General features: G+C 34.2%; 2 protein-coding genes and 1 long non-coding RNA gene across 6 annotated transcripts; 1 reads left to right on the top strand and 2 right to left on the bottom strand.

The window, feature by feature from the left end:
- Positions 1 to 483: 483 nt before the first annotated feature.
- LOC145562373 (uncharacterized) lies at positions 484 to 17,378 on the bottom strand. 4 transcript variants are annotated; one of them, XM_081622626.1, is made up of 20 exons: positions 17,195 to 17,378; positions 13,582 to 14,877; positions 13,057 to 13,423; positions 12,219 to 12,403; positions 11,880 to 12,131; positions 11,162 to 11,554; positions 10,646 to 11,023; positions 10,203 to 10,508; positions 9,705 to 10,082; positions 9,159 to 9,566; positions 8,583 to 8,999; positions 8,109 to 8,459; positions 7,449 to 7,871; positions 6,870 to 7,286; positions 6,238 to 6,579; positions 5,898 to 6,128; positions 4,188 to 5,417; positions 2,524 to 3,612; positions 1,581 to 1,757; positions 484 to 1,494 (listed from the first exon to the last, which is right to left on the bottom strand). In XM_081622626.1, exons 1-20 carry the CDS (start codon positions 17,234 to 17,236, stop codon positions 793 to 795), a joined length of 9,384 nt encoding a protein of 3,127 aa, XP_081478752.1. In that variant the 5' UTR covers positions 17,237 to 17,378; the 3' UTR covers positions 484 to 792. The 4 variants fall into 4 exon arrangements, with proteins under 4 accessions (XP_081478752.1, XP_081478753.1, XP_081478755.1 ...); XM_081622627.1 differs by having other exon boundaries at positions 6,238 to 6,567; XM_081622629.1 differs by lacking the exon at positions 4,188 to 5,417.
- Positions 847 to 17,385, top strand: LOC145562375 (uncharacterized). The gene is made up of 8 exons (XR_014094354.1): positions 847 to 983; positions 1,135 to 1,231; positions 2,383 to 2,515; positions 5,544 to 5,626; positions 5,838 to 5,912; positions 15,452 to 15,560; positions 16,934 to 16,996; positions 17,248 to 17,385. It is a non-coding gene; the product is annotated as an uncharacterized LOC145562375 (long non-coding RNA).
- Positions 17,386 to 23,800: 6,415 nt separating this feature from the next.
- LOC145563838 (uncharacterized) lies at positions 23,801 to 26,240 on the bottom strand. The gene is made up of 2 exons (XM_081624258.1): positions 26,131 to 26,240; positions 23,801 to 25,367 (listed from the first exon to the last, which is right to left on the bottom strand). The coding sequence occupies exon 2, from the start codon at positions 25,290 to 25,292 to the stop codon at positions 24,243 to 24,245; it is 1,050 nt and encodes a 349-aa protein (XP_081480384.1). The 5' UTR covers positions 25,293 to 25,367; positions 26,131 to 26,240; the 3' UTR covers positions 23,801 to 24,242.
- Positions 26,241 to 26,484: the final 244 nt, after the last annotated feature.

Here is a 26,484-nt window from a genome sequence, read left to right as displayed (position 1 = left end):
CGAAGTTATCCGGTTAAACCCGTTTTAAACCCGATCCAAATTTATCCGATCCGAAAGTGAACCGATCTGGAGTTGACCCGACCCATATCCGACCCGGACTCGATAGACCATGACCCGAATTTGACCCGACCCAAATTTGATCCGATCCGACCCGACCCGAGTTAAAAGGATAATTTTGATCCGAACATATCCGACCCGAACAGATCCGACCCGAACAGACCCGACCCAAACTCCATCCGGTTATCCGAATTAACACCTCTACTTGTAGGCAATCATTTTGTTCGCTTTCAATAAATGGGAAAAGAGTAACATTGGTGGGAAGATCCTCATTTTCATTTTTTGTCAAATGGGGAGCCTATTTTCCCACTAATGTGATGCTCTAAGAAACGATTTCTATCTTGGCCGTCCATTGATTATGCTCTTAAAAAACCTAGAATTGGGGAATAGGGCAATAAAAAGAGCAACACAATTCAATCACTCACGTTTCAATAACAAAATTTCAACCTCACAATATTAACAAAAGCATTACAAATTTGGATACAATGCAAATGATCACACCACAAAGATCATTTTTTTTTGTTTCAGTGTAAAATTGACATTTTCGTTCAGCTTCGAAATTGGTTTTCTTGGTAATCTCTTAATACAATTCAATCACTCACGTTCAATTACACAAATTCAACCTCACAATAAGCAATATCAATGTTCTGCAAAATTACATATAGTAGCAGCATTATTAAAAATCACTAAAAAATGTTTTTTGAAGAACAATTCAAGCTATGTTTATGGCTTATCTTAGTTTTTCTTATTCTTATTTAGCTTTATTATGACTTCTTCAGGTTCAAATTGAGATGATGAGCATGCTATGGCTTTCTTAACTTTGGAAATTGAATGTTTCACTTTTGACCCAACTCCTGATAATATGTTTTGTGATCTTTTCTGGGTTATTTTTGGGTCTATTTCCCTTAAATCTTCTGATATTAGAGGTAACTTCAGTTCCGATTCTTCGTGTTCATTGTCATTTTCCTCATTTGATTTGGGTTTTTCTGCTGCATCTTCTCTTCTTTCGTGTAGAATGATTTCTTGTTGTTTGTTGGTTGTATCCAATGTGATTGAGTTGATTTGGGTTTTGTTCAGGTTTTCGGGTATTTGTTCTGAATACCCGCTCTTTGCAATGCTGGAATTTTCAACTGTTATTGCACTCTCTGAGTTTTCTTTGACAGGATCATTTGAGGTGACTCCAATTCTTTTCGACTCGATTGTAGATAAGCACTTTTGTGCATATGCTTCAATTTCATTGTGTTCTTCTTTATTATCAGCCTTTAGTTGCTTTATATCATCAATGCTTGCCTCTTTAGGGACATTACTTAGTGATTCTTGAAATTGAGATGAGTCCAGAAGCTTTTCACACTTTTCTTGGTGTTCTTGCTCTTTTTCTTCAATATATAGAAAGTTGAGTTCTCTCATATTCTGGATTTCGTTTACTCCTTCGGAGTCCTGTGGAGCAGAAATTATCATATTCTATTGTTTTTGCTGGTTAAAATAATATTATAAGATCTATATTGATAAGAAGATGAGTATACCTTTTGCTTAAGTAGCCCTTGTCTTGTAGCTTTGGCATCTGTTCCATCATCGACAAATGAATTGCTGAACTCAGTCATCATCACCTGTTCTTCCCCCATTTTCCTCTTTTCTACGTTATCATGTGACACAGTTTCCTGCAGGTTTTGTTGTGCGAGTGTAGGATCCTTCGAAAGTACCTAAGAAACAGACAAAATATGTACTTGATATAGGATCTATATGAAGAAAACTATTGGGAAAAAATATTTTGTCACTAGTATTTTAGTGATTTATGGTCAAAAGAGAGAGAATTTGTAATATGTAATAATATAGTGGCTTCCTGGAATGTGGAGAGGTGGTGGTAGAAGCTCAGAATTGAGATGCTCTATAAGTTTTTTGGTGTGTAGTCAGTTTTGGTGGTTGTGTGTAAACTTTTTTTTGGTTGTAAATATAAATTCAATAGCCAAAAAACTACATAAATGTTGCTTAATTGCTGATTAGTCACCCACTGGCGGTTTTCAAGCAAAGGATCCAGCTTTTCTGATTTAGTAATTAACTGTTTAGTGCTTGTAAAATAATTTATGCTTAATTGAACAAAGTTTTCTACAGCTAGCCACTTAGCATTTAGATCTCTATAAAGAGTACAATTGAAAGAACATTGTCACTGTATATCCTGGAATAGAAATTTAATATAAAAAATTGCAGAATCTATATTACTCAACCCATGTTCCACCCATCTTCATTTTATTTTCCTTTGTAGAAATGAGAAAGTCTTACGTGTAAGGTTTTCTGAAACAATTAATGTTTATAGTATTGCATTACCAGGTCCATAGGTGGAGGAGTGGCTTTATGGCTATGCATTAAATTTGCAGGATGAAAGAAGTAGATGAAATAAACGAAGAGTGGAAAAAAAGAAACAGATACCGTATTTCCAATAACCACAAGATGTCAACAAAAGGTACTTACTGCAGTTTTATCGTAATTCACCACATCTGTCACGGCTTCATGTGCTCCAAAGTTGTTCAAACTTCTGTCTTCTGCTAGGAGCTCTTTGCTTTTTGTTCGGCGATCCTTTTCCTGAAGTGTCTTTTCTGATTTAGCCAGCTCCTCAGTTTTGGGCTCTGGTGTCTGCTGAGAACGTTTTGTCAGCTCATGGTATTCAGTGGATTTTAAATCCTGCACCTTGGTTTTATTTAGTTTTGTTTGTGAGGAAGGCTTAGAATAATTAATTGGTTCTGTGCTTGTCTCGCTCTTTGATGAAGAATTAGTAGTCTCTAACTCCGCTGAATTAGTAGTCTCTGACAGGTCTTCAGGCTCGCGTATTGTTGAATCACCAGTTGTCTGGATTATTTCTACTAGTTCTTGCTTTGACAGTGAGTCGTCTATAGGTTCATCTTTCAAATTTAGGACTTCAAGCTCCTTTTGCTCTTTTTCTGGAACACATATCTCTTTCACTTGTTTATCAGATAAGCTATCATCCGTTTTCCCTTCCATTTCTGTAACTGGTTTAGTAGTTTCGTTTGTCTCCTCAAGGTTCTGATACGCTGGTGCCTGAAGTTTCTCATCTGTATCATTTGCCTGGGAAATGTGCCTTGCTACAACATCTGTTTCTGTGACATCTTGGTAATGCATGTGAATAGCCATCTGATCTTGAAATTTAATTCCTCCTTTTGCATCATCTTGCTCCAGCTTTTCTGAGAACTGATTTGCTTTGGTTTCTTTTGAACTCGCATCACTTGTACCTCTTTCTAACTCAGAAACATCCGTAATTTCTTCGGCATCTCTTGCAGATGATATATCAATCTCTACAACCTTTGGAGGAAACGTTTGCCTGTCGTTTATCTTCTGAGTTTCCACAAATGTGCTGATATCAAAATCATCCCCCATGTCTCTTTGCAGAAGAGCCACTTGTGAATTTGATCCATTCATCTCATTGGATTCTGTGAGTTTTTGTAGAAATTCATTGCTTTGAACTAGGTGATTAACTTGCTCAAAAGCATTTTTCTCACTTGGTTGCTTATAAGCTTCCTTCATAAAGTCATCAATAGAGCGCACCTGGTTCACTTAATGGGTCAGTTCTGGTGAGCATTATAACTTGGCATCTACTACGGATAAAATTCAAGGAAGTTTTTATAATAGTCCATGACTTCGTGAGTGTTTCAATTCACTGTATTTCTACACTTCTATATTTCCCATTACCCCATAACTTGGTTTTTAGGAAATTTCCTAACAGCTCAAGAAGTGTTTATAATCAAGTCAAGGAATGTTTCAACTACTTATATTTTTGTACACCTGTTATGTTTCCTGTAACACAAAAAATTGTCTTGATTTAACAACTTATTTGAATAACATGGGTAATTATTAATAAGTTTTATATCCCTATTAATAAGTTCTATGTTATTGAATGTTTACTTAGTTAATTACTCTACCCTACCCCTTAAAAATCTGAATGAGGTTGTATTATAAGTTTCTATTACAGTACTCTAATCTGCATCTTTTCCTATATTAAATTTAAAGTTGTCAGTGTGGACCACAAATATGTAGAAGTTTTTTTTTTTTTTTTTTTTTTTTTTTTTTTTTTTTTTTCCTTTTTTTCTTTTTCTTTTTTTTTTTTTATGGGTGATTCTTACCTTTGTAATTGTAGTATCACATATTGAATCTTTGCATTCTTCATGGTCCTCCTTGCTTTTATTTTCTCCCATTATGAGCTTAGTATTTGCTGCCTTTTCTTTTTTTTCTTCGTTGCAATCTTCTGAATTTATCAATTCTTGATCATATTGTTTAGCAATATGCTCAATGATTTCAGTTTTTCCTTGAATATCAGAGGCTAGCTCACACATATTTACAACATTTCTTTCGGAAATAAGTTCAGGTGATGATTCATGTTGAAGAGAAATATCATTGGTTTGTTCTGATTTCTCTAAAGACTGGCATTCATTCACCTTTTTGCTCTCTTGTGAGCAACTGTATATTGACATCTCGTGTCCTGAATTTAATTCATATTCTGAGGCAGAAGTTGCACCTTGAAATTCTGATGACTCGTTTTCAGGCTCTGGCTTGTGTGATATATTTGTTGTTGTCACATTTTTCGCTACTGACTCCAGTAAGTTCACACTTGGTATCAAATCGGAGTTTGATACTTCTAGCTCTCTTTGTTCCTCTTCTAACAAGCATGTCCCTTGTGATGTCTTTTCAGACAAGTCATTTGGCTTTTCATCCTTCTGAACTTTCATTGTATAGGTGCTTTCATCTTTATCTTCAGTTTTTATACTTTCAACCGTTTGCTCACATTCTTTAGATGATGGCTCTTGCAGCTGGTCTAGTGGTTCACTAGCTTGCCAAATATGTTTTTGTACAGCCTCATATATTTTTATTTCAGTGACACCTTGAGTGTTTACATCAGATATTGTAGCTTTGGAAAGTTTTGCTTCATGTTTGGCATCATCAAACTCTTGGTCTTCTAAAAATTTCTTTGCATGTAGTTCTGTAGAAGCCTTATTATCTTGGGAGTCATGATCTATTTCAGTTAGCTTAATCAGTTCGACCTCTTCTGCAACTACGATCTCAAAGGCTTCAACCTTTTGAGTAAACTCTTTTATGACACTTAAATGTTGAATTTCATCATTTGAACTGACTTCAAGGGCCTTCATATTGTTTCTTTCCAAAAGAGCCGTGGTTTTAATAGTATCAACCACCTGTTTGTCCTCCTTGTCAATGCTCTCTCTTGAAATGCCAAATTCGGGGGCCAAGACATTTTGCACGCTTGATACCTCACCTGCAATTGATGCACCTAGTTCCTCGACCTTTTCAATGACTGTGTCTATCTCATTAGTCGAGATTGATTTATTAGTATGTTTCACCTGGTTCATCACAATCATTTTACACCATTTTAGTCTTTTTCTAAATAAATGAATATGGTATCACTTGGCATAAATGTTTTTGAGCCTGACTTGGTAACTAATTATTTGTTTTGTGCTTTTTGACAGAACGATTAGATATCATTATCCTCTAGTATAGAGGAAGCTGGTTCTGGATTCTATTCCCCACAGGAAAAAAAAAAAGTTACACTGTAAGTTATCTGTTTCTTGACACTTCCTTCTTCTTTTTATGATTGATAAATTACCAATAACTTTTAAGAATGATGGTTCTGACACTTGTATTTCTGCTCTATAGGATTCTTGTTAGTGAAAAAGGAACTTTCTTCTGTGTGTCAATTGAAATAAATATTCTTGTACTAAATCTTGACTAGATCTAAATAATTTATCCCTTATTGGTAAAAGTGTAGGTATTTCATTGCTGTGTGGTAAATCAAAGATGCATCAAAACAAAGGGGGATCTACCTCTTCTTCGAAGCGGTTGGTCATTTCCCTTGGATCCTCATTTTCATGCTTATGCTCTGATTCCAACCCTGCTGCTTTGTTGAATTCTATTAATTGTGTCTGGTCATTCGACTTTTTAGAAGATTGACTTAGATCCAAACCATCCTTCTTTATATTACCGTTTTGTCCAGATATTTCAGTGCCTACAGGTTGATTAAGTTTGCTCTCACTAACATTATCTATCTTAATTCCCTGATACATGATCATATTTATTTGTCAGCTAATAATTTTTAAGTTATGCATATATCTTGTTGTATTGATATAAAACTATAGAGAAAAGAGAAACCAACTATAGTCTGACCTCATATGAAGACACATCATGTTTTATGTCATTTGTATCTTCATAGTTGCATTGCTGTATCTCAATTGTTTCTTCTTCCTCAACTTTACTGCTAGAGATCATGGTACTTTTATCTATTACAGGATACTCAGCTTCTATATCTGGCTTAGATGCTCTAGCAATTTCTTGATCTTCTTTATCATTACAAAAGTCGCTCTCTTTGGAACTTTGATCCTCAATCTCTACATGCTGCCTAACTGCTTCTGTTTGATCAAAATCATTCAAGCAAGTTTTCTTATGTGTTTGGTCAACCTCCTGCACTTCACTGCTCTCTGATTGAAGAAGTTTTCCCTGTGTATTTCCCTGGTTTAGTACATGGTCAATTAGTTTTGAAAAAAAGTTCTAAATTAACAATCATGAAGCAAACAATTTTTCTTTAAGATTTTTTTTGTCATATAATATAAACACTTTTCCCACTTACTATTATTTACTCTAATATTTCTCTTGGTTTGTTACGGGGTCAATTATTTTAAAAATTAGAACCAATGGAGTATTAACTATGCAGCACATATAATCCTATTACATGTGTGTGATGCAAAAGCTTGAAATGTGACTAGTGGTGCCCTTAGACTACTAACTTTTAATAATGTTACCTGATCCAGATCTTGTTCAATGTTCATGGAACTCTCATATTCTTGTTCAATCTCCAGTCCCTTGACCTCATATGGACAAATACCATTTGTTATCTTATTTACATTGTTAGTCTCTAAGTTACGTTCCAGCTTCTCAACCGCAACTTTTTCCTTTACATCACTGACTTGAATGTCTTCTCCTTTGATTCTAGTGCGTTCGTCTTTTCTTCGAACTTCAGATGCTTCAGCAGTACCCTGATCTTGTTTTTCACTGCAAGTGTTCTCTTCAGAGCTCTGATTGGCCGTCTCCTCTTTGTTGACCACTTTTGTGTCCTGGATCTCATATAAACTTGTTTCTGTATGTGCCTTTTCATCCCTCTGTCCTTCAATGTTGTCTGCTTCAACGAGGAGATTATCTATGTCTTGGAATGTCCCTTTCTTTTGTACATGGACAATTGTTTAGTAAAAGTTAGAAATATACAAGTTAGTAGTTAATAATTTACTTTCTGAATTCTACAGAGAGAACAATCCCAATGCTTATTGGAAGTCTCAATGAATGACCAAACTTAATAGAATGGCAAGGTTAAGGGTAAAAGTTACCTGATCCACGTCTTCCACTATGTTATGATGATTCTCATTGTCTTGTACAATATCTGCTCTCCCAACCTCAATTGGCAAAGCAACATTTTTAATTTTATCAAGATCCCCATTCTCAGCATTACATCGTTGCTCCACGATCACTGCTTCTTCCTCAACTTCCTCAACTTCACCAACTTTAACTTCTTCACTTGGTGGCCTAGTCGACTCATCATTGCTTGAAAGTGGGTCTGTGGTTTCTAGAAGCAGTGTAGATGATGGAAAACTCTTTTGATCTTGCTGTCCACTATACGAGTCGTTCTCTTTGAAGCTTTGATTCACAGTCTCCTGATTGCTGAACCCTTCCATTTCATGAATCTCATTGGAGAAAATTTGTTCATTTGTTTTCTCATCCTTTTGTACAGCATTTGATTGGGAATTCATGTCCTGAAATTTCTCTGGTTAATTTCATGACTAATTCACACTAAAAAGATTAATTTAACCAGTGCATATTGCTTTGGAAAACTAATTGTAATTAGGTACTTTAATGATGACTAAGTTCGTCCCTGAATTGATTAAGTCAAGCATGATTTAAGATTCTTTGTATCCTAGGTCAAGCATAATTAAAGTTACTTGTATGATCATGCAGTTCTCATTTTCTACTGAAGTCTCTACTACTCTAACCTTGTGTGAATAAACACCCTCTCTTGTCTTATTTGGATCATCTGTCGCTGAACTACATTGGTTTTTGTCAATTGTTGATTTTTCCTCCACTTCACTGACTTGAAACTCTTCGCTACAGATCGTAGTGCATTCATCTTGGGTAGGAGCATGATGTATAACTTCTACTTGTGCACATGCATCATAAGTCTCTTGAATTTTCTTTTCACAAAAAGAGTCTTTCTCATCAGATCTTTTATTTATAATCTCCTCGTTGTTGACCAATATTATGTCGTGAATGTTTTTGGTACCAGTTTGTTCATCTGTGTTTTCCACCTGTAGTACTTCAATGTTGTCTGATACAACATTTAATCCCTGAAATTAATTAATTGATCGAGCATTTAAAATATTAGAGGTATTAAATCGTTACCTCTAGGTGGGGAAGCTAAATATGCGACTAAGTAGTGTAAATGGATGATTTGTTGTTGATAAATTTACCTGGTCTACATCACCCACTTTGTTCATGAAAATTTCATTTTCTTGTACAATCTCCATTCTTGTGATGTCATTTGAAGACACATCAATTGTCTTATTTGGATCCTCATCCTGCGAAGTACATTGCTTCTTCTCAACTGCTGCTTTTCCTACTGCTTCAATGACTTGAGTATCCTCACTGCATGTACTAGTACATTCATCATTTCTTTGGACATCATTTTCGGCTTCAAGATGTAGTGTAGATGCATGAGAAAAATCTTGATCTTCTTTTCCGCTGCTAGCTTTACTCTCTTTGCTGCTTTGACTCACAATCTCCTCATTGTGGATCACCTCTATTTCATGAATGTCTTTTGAACCAGCTTGATTGTGTGTATTCTCATCCTGTAGTACATCTATGCTATTTGATTCAGATGTCATGTCCTGAAATTTTCAAGTTAGGTACATGGTCAATTTTCTTGTAAGGATTTGAACTTGAGAATTATGAGGCATGAAATAAGTTCTCCAGCCATGTGGAGAGGCAAAAGGCTTGAAATGGAATAATGAAGTGTGTACGGATGACTTATTGTGAAAAAAAGTTACCTGGTCCATGTCTTTAATTATGTTCATAAAATTCTGATTCCCTTTTACATTCTTCATTCTCAGGACCTCATCTGAAGACATGCCATTCGGATACTCATTCTTTGCACAGCATTGTTGCTCCTGAATTGTTGTTTTTTTGTCATCTTCGCGCGCTTTTAATTCATCACTAGGCATCAATGTGCATTCATTATTGCTTGGATCAAAGGTTCTGGCTTTTAGCTGGGGTGTGTATGCTTTAGCAGTATCCTTGACTATTTCTTCGCTGCAAGAGTTTCTCTCTTTGTAGTTTTGATTCAGAAAATCCTCATGGTTAATTGCTTGTATTTCATTAAAATCCTTTGAAGAAGAGTTTGCATTTGTATCTTCAGTCTTTTGTACTTCAATGCTGCTGCTTTGGGCATTTAAGTCCTGAATTCCCATGATTACTCCCATCGTCAATTGTTGCATATAAAATAGAGAGAAAAATAAAATTACGACACGCGAGTGTTTGTGGATGATTAAGTTCTCCGACAGACAAGGTCATGCATGTTAAATTTAAAAGGTTACCTGAATCACATCTTCCATGATGCTTATGGAATTCTCCTTTTCTAGTAAAACCTCGACACCTGTTTTTTCCCTATTTGTAATCTCTAACATACATTGTTGTTCGTCAATTGTTGCTTCTTCACTGACCTCACTGACTTTAATGCCTTCACTAGTGATACTTGTGAATTCTTCATTGCTTAGAACAAGGTTTTCAACCTTCATAAGATGTGTAAATCCTTGAGAAGCCTCTTGATCTTGATTTGCACCGCAATGATTACTTACTTCACATATTTGAATCGCAGTATTTTCATTGTTCGCCTCACCCATTACGTTATTCTCATTGGAACCAGTTTGCTCATCTTTTTGCGCTTCAGTGATTATTGATCTTGTATTCATGTTCTGAAATTGCACCTAGTTAGTTTCATGATAATTAAAAATTGTTTGAGGCTGATGTTTCCGCTATTGCAATAGAGAAGCTCATAAATGTACTAGGAGGCGTTCATGGATAACTTTTATTACCTGATCCACATCTTTCACTGTATTCATGGAGTTCTCATTTTCAATGATTTGTTGCTCAAGTGCCCCAGTTGCTATTTCTTTTTCAATTTCACTGACTTGAATGTTTTCGGCTCCTAGAGGTGGTGTAGATGCTTGAGTGATCTCTTTATCTCGCGTTTCAGTCCAGGAATTGCTCTCTTCGAAGCTCTGATTCAGAATCTCCTTACTGTTGACCGCTTTTGTTTGATGAATCTCACTAAAACAATTTTCTTCATTTTCTTTTTCATCCTTTTCTATTTCAGTGCTGCTCAATTGAGCATTTTTATCCTGCAATAATGGTTTTGTTTCCAACAGAAACTAAGTATAATGAGGAAGACTATGTTTTTCTTTTTGTGTAATGGAAAAGCAATATACTATATTAAGCCCTTTGATTGACTAGGTCAAGCATGACAAATATACGTTACCTGATTCAAATCTTCCAATACACTCTTGGAACTTGCATTTATCTCTTCTCCAACCTCAGGTATGGTATGAGTCTGTGATGTAAATGGCTGTTTGTCAATAGCTGCTGCTTCTTCAAGTTCAATTACTTGAACTTCTTCACTATAAACCCTAGTGCATTCACCTTTGCTTGAAATGGGAAATTCTGCTTCTATATGTGGTGTAGATGCTTTAGCCTTCTGTTGATCTTGTTTTTCATTGCAAGAGTTTCCCTCTCCAAAGCTTTGATTCATATATTCCACATTATTGTCCACTTCTGTTTTGTGATCAGGATTGTAACCAGTTTGTTCATGAAGCTTGTCTTGTAGTATGTTTAAATTGTCAGATTCAGCATTTGTGACCTGAAAATCAGCAGGCCATGGTCAGTTATTTCGTAAACATATATAGATATCAGGTTTTTCATCTTATGGAGGGAAGAGGCGTGTAATATGACTGGAAGTATGCATGGATGAGTGGATGACTAATAGTTTATAAGTTACCTGATACATATCTTCCACCATGCTTATGAGATTCTCATTTGCTTGTTTAAAATCTAGTCCACTGACCATGTTTGTGAAACCACCATTTGTTGTCTGATCCTCGGTCTCTTTGCTACATTTTTGTTTATCAAAAGCTGCTTCTTCCTCAACTTCACTGACATGAATGTCTTCATAAGCTATCCTTTTCAATTCATCATTCCTTAGAACTGGTGTACTTGCTTCAGTGATCTCTTGACCTTGTTTTTCACCACAAGAGTTGCTCTCTTTGGAGCTTTGATTCACAATCTCCTCCTTGGTGACTTTTTTTTCTTCATGAATCTCGTCGGAACCAATTTGTGCATTAATTTCGTTACCCATTTGTACTTCAGTGATAGCTAATTCTGCTTTTATGTCCTGAAAAATTCCTTGGTAAGTGTCATGGTAAACTGTTTTGAAACGATTTGAATTAAGAATTATGTGGCTCAATATTTTTTGGCCCAAAAATTATTACAATTATCTCGGAGAAAAGCTTCTATTTCTTTTCTCCATAAAATTTTTGAGGCGTTTCCTTTCAAGCTGATCTTATTCTTTCAATACCTTCAAATCAATCAATCAATCAAAGCCTTAATCCCATAAATGGGGCTTAATTACCTTAAATACCTTAGCTCATTCTTTTTAATTATCATTGTTTTCCATTGGGTGGGGTGTAACTAGAATGATAAACAAAACAAGTTCTTACTTTCTCTGTTGGAACACCATTTATTAGATTGTATATATCCTCATCTTCAAGATTTTCATGTTGCTTGTCTGTTGTTGCATCTGCTTCAGCAATCTCTTGGTTTGTTTCTGCTTTTTCAGAATGGTTCTCATCGGATATTTGATTCTGTAGCTCATCTTTTTGAAAGTTGTCATCCATACTTCTATCAATAGAATCTTCCATGATAATATGATATGTATGTTCCTCCTTCAAGAGTGTTGATCCATTTTGATCCTAGTGATGGATGATGGTCAACTTACCACAAATGTATCACAAGATTGATAAAGCTGTCCATTTAAAGTTTCATTATCTCTTTCATACCTGTGCAGTAGTTGGATTTTTACTCTGGAAGTCATCTTGATCAATGCATTGTTCCTTCTCCTCCCTGCTGATTTCTGCTTCTTTTACCTCAAAACTCGATTGCTCATTTCTCTGAGCTGATTGTTCTGGAGAAATATTGACTGATGTAGAGTCATCTTTACAAATTGGTTCCTCCTTTGCATCACCTGCACGTTACATATCTATGCTATCAATGCAGTATCTTAAACTACATCCCAATTAAAAGATAGAGTTGGTGATGTGTGCTATTATTCATACCCAATGACAATGTTGTTGCTTAATGCTTACTTGGTGTAGGGTTGATTAGATTTATGTGATCAGCATACTTTGACTGGCGATATTTTAGACAGAGTGCTAGTTCTAAAAGAATATAAGCATTGCAACTTCTAGAATCTAGTATAACCTGAAACCTCATGTTTTGGTTTTCATAGAGGTAGGTTTTAACTGTCATTGTGATAATAGATGGGTTTATAAAAGGAAGACAATTATAAACAAAGATATTGTCTTCATACAGATATACCATGTGATACAACTGCTTCATTTTGATGTCGACATCTTATTTCCTTATCATGCAATTACTGTCATTGTATATTCTCTGGGAAATTATTTTGCAAACCTTTATATATTATAGAAGGTTAATGAAAGTCACTGATAGTTAGGATGCTGTTTCAACCAATGTTTATGTTCATTTCAATTGTTTCTGCATCTTTCTTTATTGAACAAATAAGAATTTAGTATATATAATAGCATGTATATCTCTACTGTTAATTCTATTAGCACTAAGATCTATCAATAAGAAATGAACTGTTATAACACTTACTGGCTATTTTTCTTTCCTGTAAATGGTTGTTGGAAGCCTTCCCTTTGGTTTCAGCTTCTGTTGATTCCTTTTCATATTGCATCTCTGGTCTCTTTTCTGGATCAGGCTCCATAAATTCTTTCACCATTTCTTCTTTTGCTATGGTTGTTGTAAAGCCAGCACCATTATTTTTCATGTCTTCATCAGATTTCTCTTCTGAATGTGTGAATTCTTTGGTTTTATTTACTTCAGGGGCTTGATCTTTGTGAAAGCTCTCTTCCTTTGAAAGTTCAATCTCTTGATTTTCTTCTTCTTCTTGTTGAAATTCAGTGCATAAATCTTGCTTTTCATCCCCGCTCTCTATAGCTTCTGTGTTATTATCTTCATTCTGAAATATAGCATCCCCTCTAACTTCAGTTGTTTCTTTCATAAAAGCCTCAGCGGTATTTTGAAAGCAATATACATGTGACATAATTGTGTTTTAAGAGTTAAGATGACTAGTAAACTTTAAAACTGAGTTATTAGAAGAAACCAGGGATGGCTTACATCTTGCGAAATTCTAGATGTGTGACAGTTTCCTGCTCCCACTGCGTGATTTTCATTTCTTTGATCCTCTGAAGAAACAATGTCCAATTTTTTTTCTCCTTGCTCAGAGTACGTGACATCGTCTGTTGTCTCACCTGCCTCAATGTATTCTAAGCTCAATTTCAAAACTTCCTCCTGGTTTTCTGTCTCTCTTCCCTCCTGCCTAATCGTTGTCTTTACTGTGCATTCTTCAACATCTGCCATGGCAGTGTCTGGAGGCCCATTGACAGAATTTCCTGAGTCAGTCTCACATATGAAAGTATCTTGTTCATTGTGATCCCCTTCATCTCGGTGAATTTTGTCTCTGTGGCTGTTGGTATTACTTTCAAAGTTCTTGCCGTCTGTGTCTGTTACTTCAGTCAACATTATATTTGATCTACTTGTATCTTCAACCTCTTCTAGATTATTATCATTGCCAACTTCATGTACACCTTTCTTTTCTCCAACTGTATTGATGTTCTCCCAAGTGCTGACACCTAGCTCCTTCATATCCTTTACGGTTTCTGAGATTGACTCTTTATTACTGTCAGTTGGGGAACTAAATGTATGTGACTTAATAATATCTGCAAGGCCAGTGGAATCCACCTTCTCTTCTTCATCTTTCTGTGCCATGGTCCTTGGTCCTTCGACTGCTGCTGGGAATGTTTTCTCCAAGTCTTCGGATTTCAAATCGATTTTTAAGCCCTCCAATTGCTCAAGGACACAAACTGGAAGTTCCACTGTCTTAATTTCATGTAAATTGAAATTATCCTGATTTTCATTATAAGCATCATTGTCAGTTTTGATATCGCTTTCCTTTTCTTCATAATGATGTCCACTTTCAGTTTCTTGATTAGCAATTTTCATGCTATCTGAAGTCTCTCTGCCTTTTTCATCTAGACCTGATCTTCCAGTTGGCAACTCATCTGTCTCTTCTGCAGTTGCAACCTTCTTACTGTCCTGCTGGATTTTGGTCTTTGATATCGTGGTTGTTGCATCATCTAATATTGCTTCTGGGAAATATTTAGACTGTTTAACCGTGTCTTCATAAGCAACCTTTTCAACAGCTGGTGGGTACAAAAAAGATTCACCTTCTGTGTATTCACTGTTTCCATTTCCTACATTGATGTTTGTTTTTCTTTCCTCATCATTTGTCTCTGTTGTTTGCTTATAATGTGCCTGCAACACATTTTTTATGGCAGCGTTCTCCTTTGGATGGTTGTCTGTGTTTAAGACGCATTGTCTGTCTGTCTTATCTATATCTTCCTCGTCTCTTGCCTGTGCAAAGATAGCATAAGCTTTCTGAAGCATCAAAATTTTAAGATGCTCAATATAAATGCCAGTTCAGAGCAAAATGAGTCCCATCAGGGCTGAACAGATTTCTTGTTCTTTACTGATTTACTCATTTGTGTTATCGCTAGATAGAAATTTCTTTTTCTTAAAAGGAAAACTGATTAATTTAACGTTATTGTTATTCCACTAAAATAAAAAATCATTGATTTATTCTCTTAAGAAAATTGTTGATTGCAGTAGAAGTTTGAACCTTAATTTTTGTTGCAACTCTATTTGTTACAAGATGACTCCTCAAGTTGAATGCCACTTTGTAATATACTCCTCATAAATCATGCCTCTCTTTGTTAATGCTGTATTTTCCTAAGCAGTGACATGTGTACTATTTCTAAAAATTACCTGGTCACTGCAGTTCTTTGGTTTCACAAAAAAAAAAAAAAAAAAAAAAAAAAAAAAAAAAAAAAAAAAAAAAAAAAAAAAAAAAAAAACTTCAGATCTTTTGATGCAGTAACAAAAATTTGACTTGAAATTGATACTTTTTTTTTTTTTTTGTGGATGTTAGGAATGAAGAGTCTTTATCAACCGAACCATTAAACAATAGCAAGGGTACTGAACTTTACAGTTCAGACTAGTCATGGTCTCAGAATCATGAGAACCTGTTCCAGTTTCAGGTATCCAAACACTATATTTTACTTGTACAGTCACTACTATAACTTAAAAAGATAAATTAGTTTTACTATTTTGTATTGACACTCTATGGCTAGCTTTCATTTTACACATTTAGGTTGTTTTACACAACAATAGTTGCAAATTATAAATTATACTATCAAGTTGGATTCAGTACCATAAAAGTGCTAGTTACACATGGAACAAGTCTCTACTGGTATCTAATTTATGGTTCTGAAAGAACCGGATGCTAGCAGACATTTTATGTATAGTAAATTTTATTTCGATTGATTAGTTGTCATTAGCTGTTGCACTTGATATAATTTCATGATTACTTATGATAGCTTAGTTTCTACAATATAATGGAATGTCTTTTATCAGGATACTAAACTAATAAAATTAATTTGTTTCAAAAAAATAATAAAAAAACTAATAAAATTAATGGTAATGGACAGTCTGAATACATGATGCTCTAGTTCAGCTTACCATCAATCCAATATGCTTTTCTAGTTTTTTAGATGCCAAAAAGAGACATTTTGAGATTATGATTCTAAAAGTTATTGTATAGGTCTCAACGTGCTAGGAAAAGCTACATCTTTACCTCATTAAACTCCATCGATCTATACTGGATTATTTATTTATTTTAATTATGATTACTATCCCTGCATAGGTCTCAATGTTTGTGGTAAAAGGCTACCTCACTAAAACTCCATCGATTTATAAAACAAGTACGCCCAATAGAAACAGATATATCATGGCATCAAGATCGGCAGGCATCTCCAGCTATGACTTGTCTACCTTTTTAAGAACCATGAGAGTCCTTTATTTAATCTACTCAAATGACTGTCATAGCTTTATCTATTCATGCATAAACTTAAAATTTCATCACTTACTCATACTTTGCAATTTTGAAGATGGTTCATAAACTATAAATTTTAGTAAACTTGCTTGTGATTCAGATGCAAATTGGGATTTTGATTTATCATTGGTTTTTCATTTCTTTTTAGTTGCAATGAAAATCAAACTATTTTCAAGAAACTTTCATTTAAGAATGAATTATTGATAAACGGGTCTAGGCCACACTCGCCACGAGTGTCCACTTTATACGACCAAGGAGGTTCCACCTCAAAACATATGGCACTAAGGGGAGTAGCCCCTTAGCTTTATAAAGTGGACATAACTTTCTTATTTTTTCAATGTGGAATACACTTCCCAACACTTTCTACACTTTTCAATGTGGGATAACACTTTCACTCATGTGGATTTGCTCATGGGCTCAACAATTATTAACCACGCTGCTATGCTGGAACTTCTATATTTATTAGATTCTTTTACTTTTTTTCCAACATACAAGTAACGATAATGTTTTGTTTTACAGACGATGAAACAAAGCACAGAATTTGAGAAGTGGATTCAGAACTTGTGCACAAAATGGCTTAAGGTTCAATGCTTTTGTTATAGTGCATATTTAAGTCAGTTCTAAACATGATCAGAAGGTTATCATCCAAAATCGATTCCTCACAAACACAGAATATATTTCGATAAAGCAGAAATAAACCTTATTTTTGGGCATACTAAAAGCATCAGCATAGCAGAAAACAAGTTTACCATTTAGTGAGAGTGCATAGTTCCTACTTACTTGCATATTTATGGATTCTGGTATATCAGCTTCTGATGTCATTCTTCATGCAGGAACTTTTCGAGGCACGACAGAATCGCTTTGAATTCCTTTCTTACTTCACAAGCAATGGAGCTTTGGCAAAGTAATCTTACTGCATACTCTTGCTGATTAAGTATATAACTGCTAATAAGTTTTGCTCTAAAATAACTAGAATTAGTAGGTACTTATAATTGTAGATGATATAATTGCTGATTTATATAAAGTATTTGTAGAATTGACAATATTCTTGCCACTTGTTAAAGGTGTTATCTTGATGAGTTGGCTGGTCCTACTGATTGATTAGTCACATGCCTAATTGGACAAGCTTGAGTGACACAAGCAAGATTAATCAAGTATTTTTGTTCCTAACAAATCTCATGTTTCTATTCTTATTAATTAAAATACCAAACTTCATTATTGTTTGCTGTTGCATTTGTTTCTGTTGAGTAGGTTACTTATCATCCTCATATGACTGCAGTTTATGATGATGTTGGCCACTTTTATATCGGAAGGTAACATACTCATAGGAGTCATAGCCTATGTTATTTGGATTCAGGATCTCATATTCAACATGGGTATGCGTTTAAGTGTTACACTAGGTCATTTTTTAAAAAAATGGTTTCCATACAAAAATAAGAGATACTACTCATGATCCGGCACGAGTAGCAAAATAAAGAGCCTGAGTAATATAGTCATCACATACAATCTTCTTTCTATCCAAAATTGTTTTATGACACTATGTAATACCTCGTATTTTTTATACGTATTTTATTTTAAATAAGTATTCTGTGAGGTATTTAAATAATTTGAAATGGATTATTTATGGCATTTTAATTATTTATTTTAAATAAGTTTGGAAATATTTTATAAAAGGAAAGTTTTATTTAATTAATTATTTTATTAAGTTGGGATTTAATTTAGGAAAGTTTTATTTTAGTATTATTTTTTTAGGAAAGGAATTAGGAAATATTAAAAAGGGAAAGTTTAGGTAAGAAGGGTTTCTAAAGAAAGGTGTATAAATATTCAACACTTGGGCAAATTAAACTTTGCCCGGAGTGGAGAATACCCAAGGTAAACTTTATCTCCCTTCTCCTTTATTTCTTTTTCTTTTTCTTTCTTTTCCCCTTCCCCTTGTTCGGCACTCACCACCGCCGGCCACCACCAGCAGCAGCCGGCAGCAGCGGCGGCGCCACCAGCAGCCGGCTATGGTGCCGTGGCTGCTGTGCGGCCACCCCCCTTCGAAAAAATAAAATAAAATTTTTATTATTATATTTCTTTTGTTTAATCCTACATCTAATTATAAATTATGAGTTTTGTGATGATTTTATGATGATTGATTTTAAGTGTGATGTGAATAATTTTCAGATTTTAATTTTAATTAAAAAGCCCCAAATTTGAAACCTTGGATTTATAAATAATTGATTATTGAAGGAATATGATTTAGGGTGGTTTAAACCTTTAATTTGAGGGTTTTAAAGTATAATTACAACATGTTTTCATGAATTAATATTGCTGGAATTTTTGTTAGTAAGCTAAAAATTAAGTTTCTTGAAGTAATTTTGACTACCCATTAATTGGGATTAAAGCATGAAGTTCAAATTAATTTTCAGCTTGTTTTAATTAAATTATGAGTGGTTTAATAAGAGTATATATTGCTGGAAATTTGTATGGAGTAGATTTTAATGCCATATTATGATTTTGGTTTATAGGAGACTTTAAAGTAAGCGATTTTTATTAGTTGTGGCGATTTTAAGATCGTATATGAGGTACATTCGCGTATTTAGCATGTTTTTGATGATATAGTAACATGCTAGACTTGATTATTTAATCCTAAATAGTATCATGCTAAATTATGATTGGAAATTGTGAATGGGTTGATATTGGTGATTGAATTATGAAGCATGATTTATTTGTGATGGATTATTGAATGGAAATAATTATTTTGGGCATGTTATATATGAACCACACTTTTATTATTGGCATGATAGAGAGCATGTTTAATTAAACCAATTGTTTAATTTTGTTTGGAATATTAAAAAGGAATTTTAATATGGCTCATATAATTTTTATTGATGTTATAAGCATGAGAAAGGAGCTATGTAAGTGTCTATGTACACGAGGAATAAATTATATGTTGATGCCTTAGTGCACTTAAGGTGTTTCTAATACCGAGGGATAAGAATTTTGGCTCATTATGCGTTTAAGGTGTCTTTAACACCGAGGTAGATTTAAAAAGGGTTCAACATTAAATATTATGTGGTCACTAATTATTCCATAATTAAATTGGAATGTTTAGTTATTTAGATAATTATAATGTTTGATTATGTCATGGTTTGAGAGTCATCACCAAGTTTAATAATATGTAAATAACGTAAAGTGAAAGATATTACGCACCAAAACTCTTGTAACGTATACACCTTGAGTATGAACCTATGGGGGGAGTTATGGGGTTTTATATTTAACCATACCTTCTACTGGGATTACAAGACGCTGTATTTTCCTTTTATTATTATGCGCAGTAATTCTGCCACTTACGAGTGGTTATTTTATACTGGCACGGTTAGCTCCTGTGTTAGTACCCCTTTATTGGAGCATGTTAGGGGGAAAACCCGTTTAATGCGTAATCAAAACTAAATAAATTATTTAATTACTTAGTTGAGAAGTCTTGTTGTATATGTGTACTTGTAAACAGGTGCAACGAGGTAAGTTGTGTGTTGATAGGTGAAAGCATGTTAGTGTGTTTAATTACGCTTATGTACTCAGCTTTGCTGATTGTGTGTTTGTTGGCCTTGTCTTTACCTTGGTCCTATGATGACCTATTTTTAATGGAAAGTATTGGAAACAAGTAGAGAGAAGTTTTTCAAGTTATGAAGCATATCCCTGATGGGCATGAGTGAAGAACGAATCATACTAGTTTCCATAAGTCTATGATGTCTTTATTGCTTTTATTATTTTATTATATTATGTTTGTGAGACTAACGCAAAGGTTTTGAATTGGTACAGTTTTGTTAAGGGCCTACAATGGTTCCAAGTTGTAAGTTGACTTTATTTTATTTTGGTTTGACTTATATTTTCGTTGGTTGACTTTTAAGTTGAGTCGTTTTGAATGTTTTTAAAGATAGTCTTCCACAGTGTGTCTTTGATAATTGCCTTAGCCGTTTTCACGGTGGCGGTAATGTCTTAAATTTTCCTATTTTGAGTTTTAAACAGAGTAAAACAGATATTTTTTAAAAAAAAGGAATTTCTAGGGTGTTACACACTAGGCATCCTAGCTAGAAGAGTAGAAGTTCCATGGTTAGAGTAATACATAAACAAATAAAAGGGTTAGAGTAAATTAAAATGTGATACTTATTCTTCCTAAATTACGAGAAAATAAAAGTTTATCACCTTGATAAACAAACGCTAGCTGACTGAACAATTTTGTTGATTTATTTTACGATTTTGTCATTTGATAAAACGTATTTTGTTTATAAAGGTAATAAATTGTGGCTCCTTACGCAATTATACAATATGAGAAATTAGTCATATAAGAAGATCATTAATTAAGCTGAGTCGATATTAGATTTTAGTGCTGGTATCTGTCACCAATTAGATTGAAGCAAAAAAATGTAATGCAAAACAACAAAAAGAGCCTAATCAAACCGACCAAATTGAGCATCTTTTTTGCCGCCCTTTTGTTGGGTGGCCTTACGTTGCCAACGTAGGGAAAAAGGAACTTGGCAATATGATCTAATTAAATTTTCGACAATTGAAAAAAAAAAAAAAAAAAAAACACTACTTTCGTTATAAATTATTTGCAACTGCAACGTTTTAACATAAAATTTGATTAGAAAATAGCTAATCGTTACAAATAATTTAAAACGGAGATGGTAATTTTGGTCAAGAATTTTATTCGTACATTTTTTCGATTGAATTTTTTAATTTCTTTTGGTGTACAATATTGCTTTATAATTATTGCTTAATTTTTTTAATTTCTTTTGGTGAATATTGCTTCATGGTTGTGCTAAGAGCCATGTGTTTTTTATGTTCTCTTGGACATCGAAACGCCACAAATTAACTATAATTATATGTATTAGTTTTGTGTGAGGCGATGTTCGGATTGTTGGTAAAATTTTTGGATAAATTTTTTGACTTTTGATAATGAACGACATTTAAATTAAACATACGATATTCTATCGCTTATTTTTTTATTTATAGAACAAAAACTTTTGTATACATTCAATAAACAGTAATATATTACTGTATCGAGGTAACTTTTATTGAATTAAGGATAACTTTTGGACTTTATCGGGTAACTTTTATCAATATAGCATAAATACTTTTATTTATATAAGGGTAACTTAAGGGTAACTTTTAATCATTTTAAGATAACTTTATAACGGATGTTATTTTATTATACATCTGATTTTTTCATATTTTTTTTTTAATAGGATAGGGTACTTTTTGTAGTTTTGTTTGTAAATAGATATGTATGCTATTATTGACTTGAAATTATTTTTATTGAAATTAAATTATTTTTAATGAAATAAAATTATTTTTACCAAACCAAAATTATTTTTACTGATTCTCTATTTTTTTTTTTAACTAAATTAAATATATTATAATTGGATCTCATTTTAAAGAACTTTTTTAAACGAATTTTATGATTAAAATAAAACCGAGTTATATGTATGATATTTATTAAAAGTTATGATTAATTTTCTACCTATAAAATATTAGAAGTATAGTGATAATAAAACTCTATACAACATTTTTATCTTAAAAAATCTATCCAAAACCGCTAACTTTATCATCATATATGTCACAATAATATCTATTTGTCGCCTACTTGGCGCGACACTTGGCGAAAAATTGGTTTGCCAAGTGTCGCTGTCTTGTGGCTTGACTGTAAGACCGGCTTTATTTATTAGGAATATGATATGATATGATATGATATGATATATCGTGACAACAACAACAAAGTTTTAGTCCCAAAACAACAAAGCTCATTTGTTACTTGTTAGTACTGCTTTAAGGAAGAGCAATAAGCTTAGTGATATAGGGTGTATGTCCCATGCATGTGTGATTAATGACGACAAGGGAAGAAGATGTCAAAACAGAAAACAACTTGTTTGATTAAGGGCTTTCTATGTCATGGCAACTTTCAGCATAGCATGTAAGCATCAAAGAGGCATTAGGCATGGCGGCCGCCCACCGGTGCATGCTGATACATGCCCTTTTGTTATATTCCATGGATACATTATTTCTGGTACTTCCCACAGCTGTATTAAATTGTGCACTGAAAGAATTATAGCATCATTGACTCATTGTCAATGTCTATTGTAGGTTCGAAGCGAGAGGAATGCCATGGCATGATACTCTCTCTGTTTACAAATAATCTTCTTGTATTCTTTATTAATCTTTATGTATTCGTTGTAGACACATAATCGTGTTATTTATTTATTTAGAAAATTCTATATGGTGGCCTCAAGGTTTCAATTTTTCTACGTGGAAGACGAACTTTTTTCCAACTCTCTTAAGTGGCACCCAAGTTTTGAAAAATCAAGTATAGTGGCCTTTTCTAGGTTAATGGCTAACTTTTTAAATTTTTGGTTAACCATAATTGATTTTTTTTTTACACTCAACCACCCACCTAGCCACCAGTGAACCCCACTGCTGCCTGCTGTCGCCGACGCTCCAAGATCTCTTCCCCCGGCGCCACACCTCGACCTCCCTCTCTTCCCCTTCCCCAACCACCGTAACCCGACCCTAACTAGGCCAATCTCGTAACCCAAAGTCCCAACCTCCACCCTTCGAAAACCCCAAAAATTCGTTGGAAAAATCCGGCTGCCCCTCTCCCACACCTCGATAAGGTCGACGCTATGGTTTCGTGTGTGTGGGGAAGGGCAGCCGGAATTTTCCAGCTTCTTTTAGGGGTTTTCGATTGATGGGGATTAGGATTACGAAATTGGTCAGGGAAAGGGAAAGGAGGGAGGTCGGGGTTGCGCCGACGCCGACACCGAGGGAGAGGGTTCTGGGTGCGCCGGCGCTGGTGGAGGTACGGCAGGTGCCGGCTACCGTGGGTGGCTTGGCTAGTGGTTTTCTTTATTTTTTTTTAATTTTTAATTTTTTAATTTTTAATTTTTATTTTTTACTTATGGTTAACCAAAAACTATAAAAGTTAGCCAAAAAATCAAAAAATGGGCACTATGCTTAATTTTAAAAACCTTGGTGTCACTTAAGAGAGTTGGAAAAAAGTTCTTCCACGTAGAAAAATGGAATCCTTGGGGCCACCATGTAGAATTTCCCATTTTCTTATAAAGACCATAATGTGCCTTGTTCTGAAAAACTACCAAACGATAGCTGCAGAACTAATCACAGGAACTGTCCCAAGGAACATTGAGAGAATGAGATTGTTATAAACATGAGATCAAAAGCTCAATCAAACAACACCCATTTTTTCTAAACTATCCCAAAATACAATTAGTTTATAAGCTTGATCAAATTCTAATTGAAACTAAAAATCTTGAAATAAGAAAATCATTCCCAGAAAGAGTACATCTGTTATCCAAATGAAGCGATAGATCATTTTAGCTGTATAACTCAGGCTCTAATTGGACCTTGGCAAGCTTATTTCTCTCCTTAGTAAGATAAGATGAAGCTGCTACATTGTACACATGAGACTTTCATAATTATCAGCAATAATGCATTAAGTCCATACCCAATGCCTCTAGATAAGCTCCTGCCCTTGGATCAATAAGGAGGTGCAATATAAAAAACCTTGCCTCTGCGACAAAGTGGTTTCAAATCGACAATTACTTCAACCCAACAAACCAACTATTGTCTATTACTTCACTTCATAATAAAAGAAACACATACGGTTGAATCAATCATGTTAATATAGTTCACTATAGCCCAAAAGCCAAAAGATACCGCGTCACTCAATTTTCTAGTCAGTCATGATCTCATATGTAGGTACAGAGCTTCTAAACGAAAGTTTGAACAAAGAAAGAAAATAAAATGTAAGATGTTAAATCATGACTAGAATCTAAAGGTGGGTTTTAAGCCATTCAAAGATTTGATCTGACTGCAAGCTTGTCATTTCATGATATGCATAAGCTAGATTCAGCTCTTCTTCAATGTGATGCATAAATTTAGATCCGTATGGCAAAACAATGTTGCTTTGCTTCAGGGCTTCTCTCCAAGGAGTCACACGTCCATCATTTTTCATATACCCTTTGGCATCAATAAAACCTCTGCTGCGGAACAGTTCAAATAACCTGGATGATGTGGTCTGGTTTAAGCCCTCAACTCTATCACCTAACCAATGTGATGTTACCGGAAATTCCATGCACGTGATCTCCCGAGTTTCAACACCCTTCTTTCTTAACATCTCAATGTGTCTGTTAATCTTCCTTCCCCTTTTGACATCCTTAGGCATGTGCACAAACAGTGTAGGAGGGTAGTTTTCTGGGATGCTATCCATCTTATCAAACAGTCCGGAAGCAATCATAAGAACAATTCCCCTAAATCTTACCTCCGTTGCAAGCACAGATAGAAAATAACCACCAGAAGAAGCCCCTAAACCAACTAACGGAAATTTCACTAAGTCATACTTTTCTAGCCACCATTTTATGATTTCTTTCACCCTTAACCCATCTTTTCCGTATGACCAACAAACATCAGTGCTTGTAATGACAATAACAGCAAAATTTTGAGCAAGAGCATCAAGAACGATTTGCTTTTCTTCAGGCAACCCTACACAATTTGGACACCCAGGGCATCTGTCCCAAAAGTTAAGGGCACTGCCACCACACCCATGAGCTATAAAAAGAATGGCTTTAGGATCAGATGGTATTTGCCAAATGACTTGTGTTTCCTTTACAATTTCAACAGTCGGGCTGGGAAGCACTTGATATTCAACCCTTTTTGTTGCATGATCATAAATGCTTTTATCTGAGGCCGAATTTTCCCCAATGCATAGAGTATATAGCAAAGCAACAAAGATGACTAACCCCAGAAGTGCAACAACACCAGGTACCTGACAGTTCTGAACTGATCGCCATAGAAAAAGTGATTTATTTCCTCTTTTAAACATAGTTTATTTGCTTCTCTTCTAAGCAGATCGCGTTAGATTGAGTGGAACCAACATCGCTCCTAAGTAGTGAAGTTGCTACAAACATTGCATCTAACATTAGGTATGTATCAAAACTTTACTATATCAGGCTATCAGCTATGATTAAGCAAATTACTTGTGTAACTTTTTATGCAAGAATCAAGTCCCATGTACTAAAATATAACAAATCTCAAGCAATAGATAAACAAGGTTTTCACAATGTCGAATCGATAACTTAACAAACCAGCCCATGAATAAACAAAATGTTCATATCTTCTAAAACTATTCACAAATCTGGAAAACAAACTGATTCATCAAAAAAAAAAAAAAAAACGGAGAAAAATAAATGAAATTAAGTTGCTAAACTACTAATAAAAATTGATTCAGAAACTAATTAATAATTAATAATTAATAATAAATCATAAAATTCAAATACATTTAAATAACCAGACATAATAGAAATCAAAAGATCAAAGCTTCCATAGTCTATATCCAAAACTAATAAACACGAAATTTTACAGCAAAATAAAAAATTTATCTAAAAATTCAGACATTAATCCAACATTATGGTTTTTACACCTAAATATTCAACCTACAGTATCAAATTAGGCTAATTACATAATTCAAGATTGCTTCACTAATTTCAGTCTGCATTAAACGAACATAAATGAGGTATAATCCAAAAATTAATTGAAATGGTAATAAAATCAACTAATATAATCAAGATCAATTATATGGTTGCGTCAGTCGATCAAAAATTAAGAACAATGAAAAATTGAAATTATGACAGTAAATTTGGTATGGGAAAAAGAAAATTAACCTTGAACAATTGACTTTCTTCTTAATCTCCCAGTTGGATAGCTGCCCCAGAAAAATGAAAACTTCAAATAGCTTAAAACCGTTGATAAGGTGTTGATAATAAAAGACCAACCGTTTGTCAATAGCTAATCACTTTCATAATGTACTTATTCATTTTAATTAAACCGTTTTATAATAATTGCAATATTGTTCTTTTTACGCCTATTTTATACTCCGTATTTTAATATATAACTAGTTTTTGGCTCGGATGATGCTCAGGGCCCGGGTCATTGCTTATATTTTATTATATTGTAGTTATTTTTTTAATAATTCAATATTAATTGTTTAATTAGTCACTTTGATTAGACATTAAAGG

Source organism: Chenopodium album, chromosome 10, assembly GCF_948465745.1.
Source record: "Chenopodium album chromosome 10, dcCheAlbu1.1, whole genome shotgun sequence".
Taxonomy (NCBI): Eukaryota; Viridiplantae; Streptophyta; class Magnoliopsida; order Caryophyllales; family Amaranthaceae; genus Chenopodium; species Chenopodium album.
This window is presented reverse-complemented; position numbering and strand designations above follow the sequence as displayed.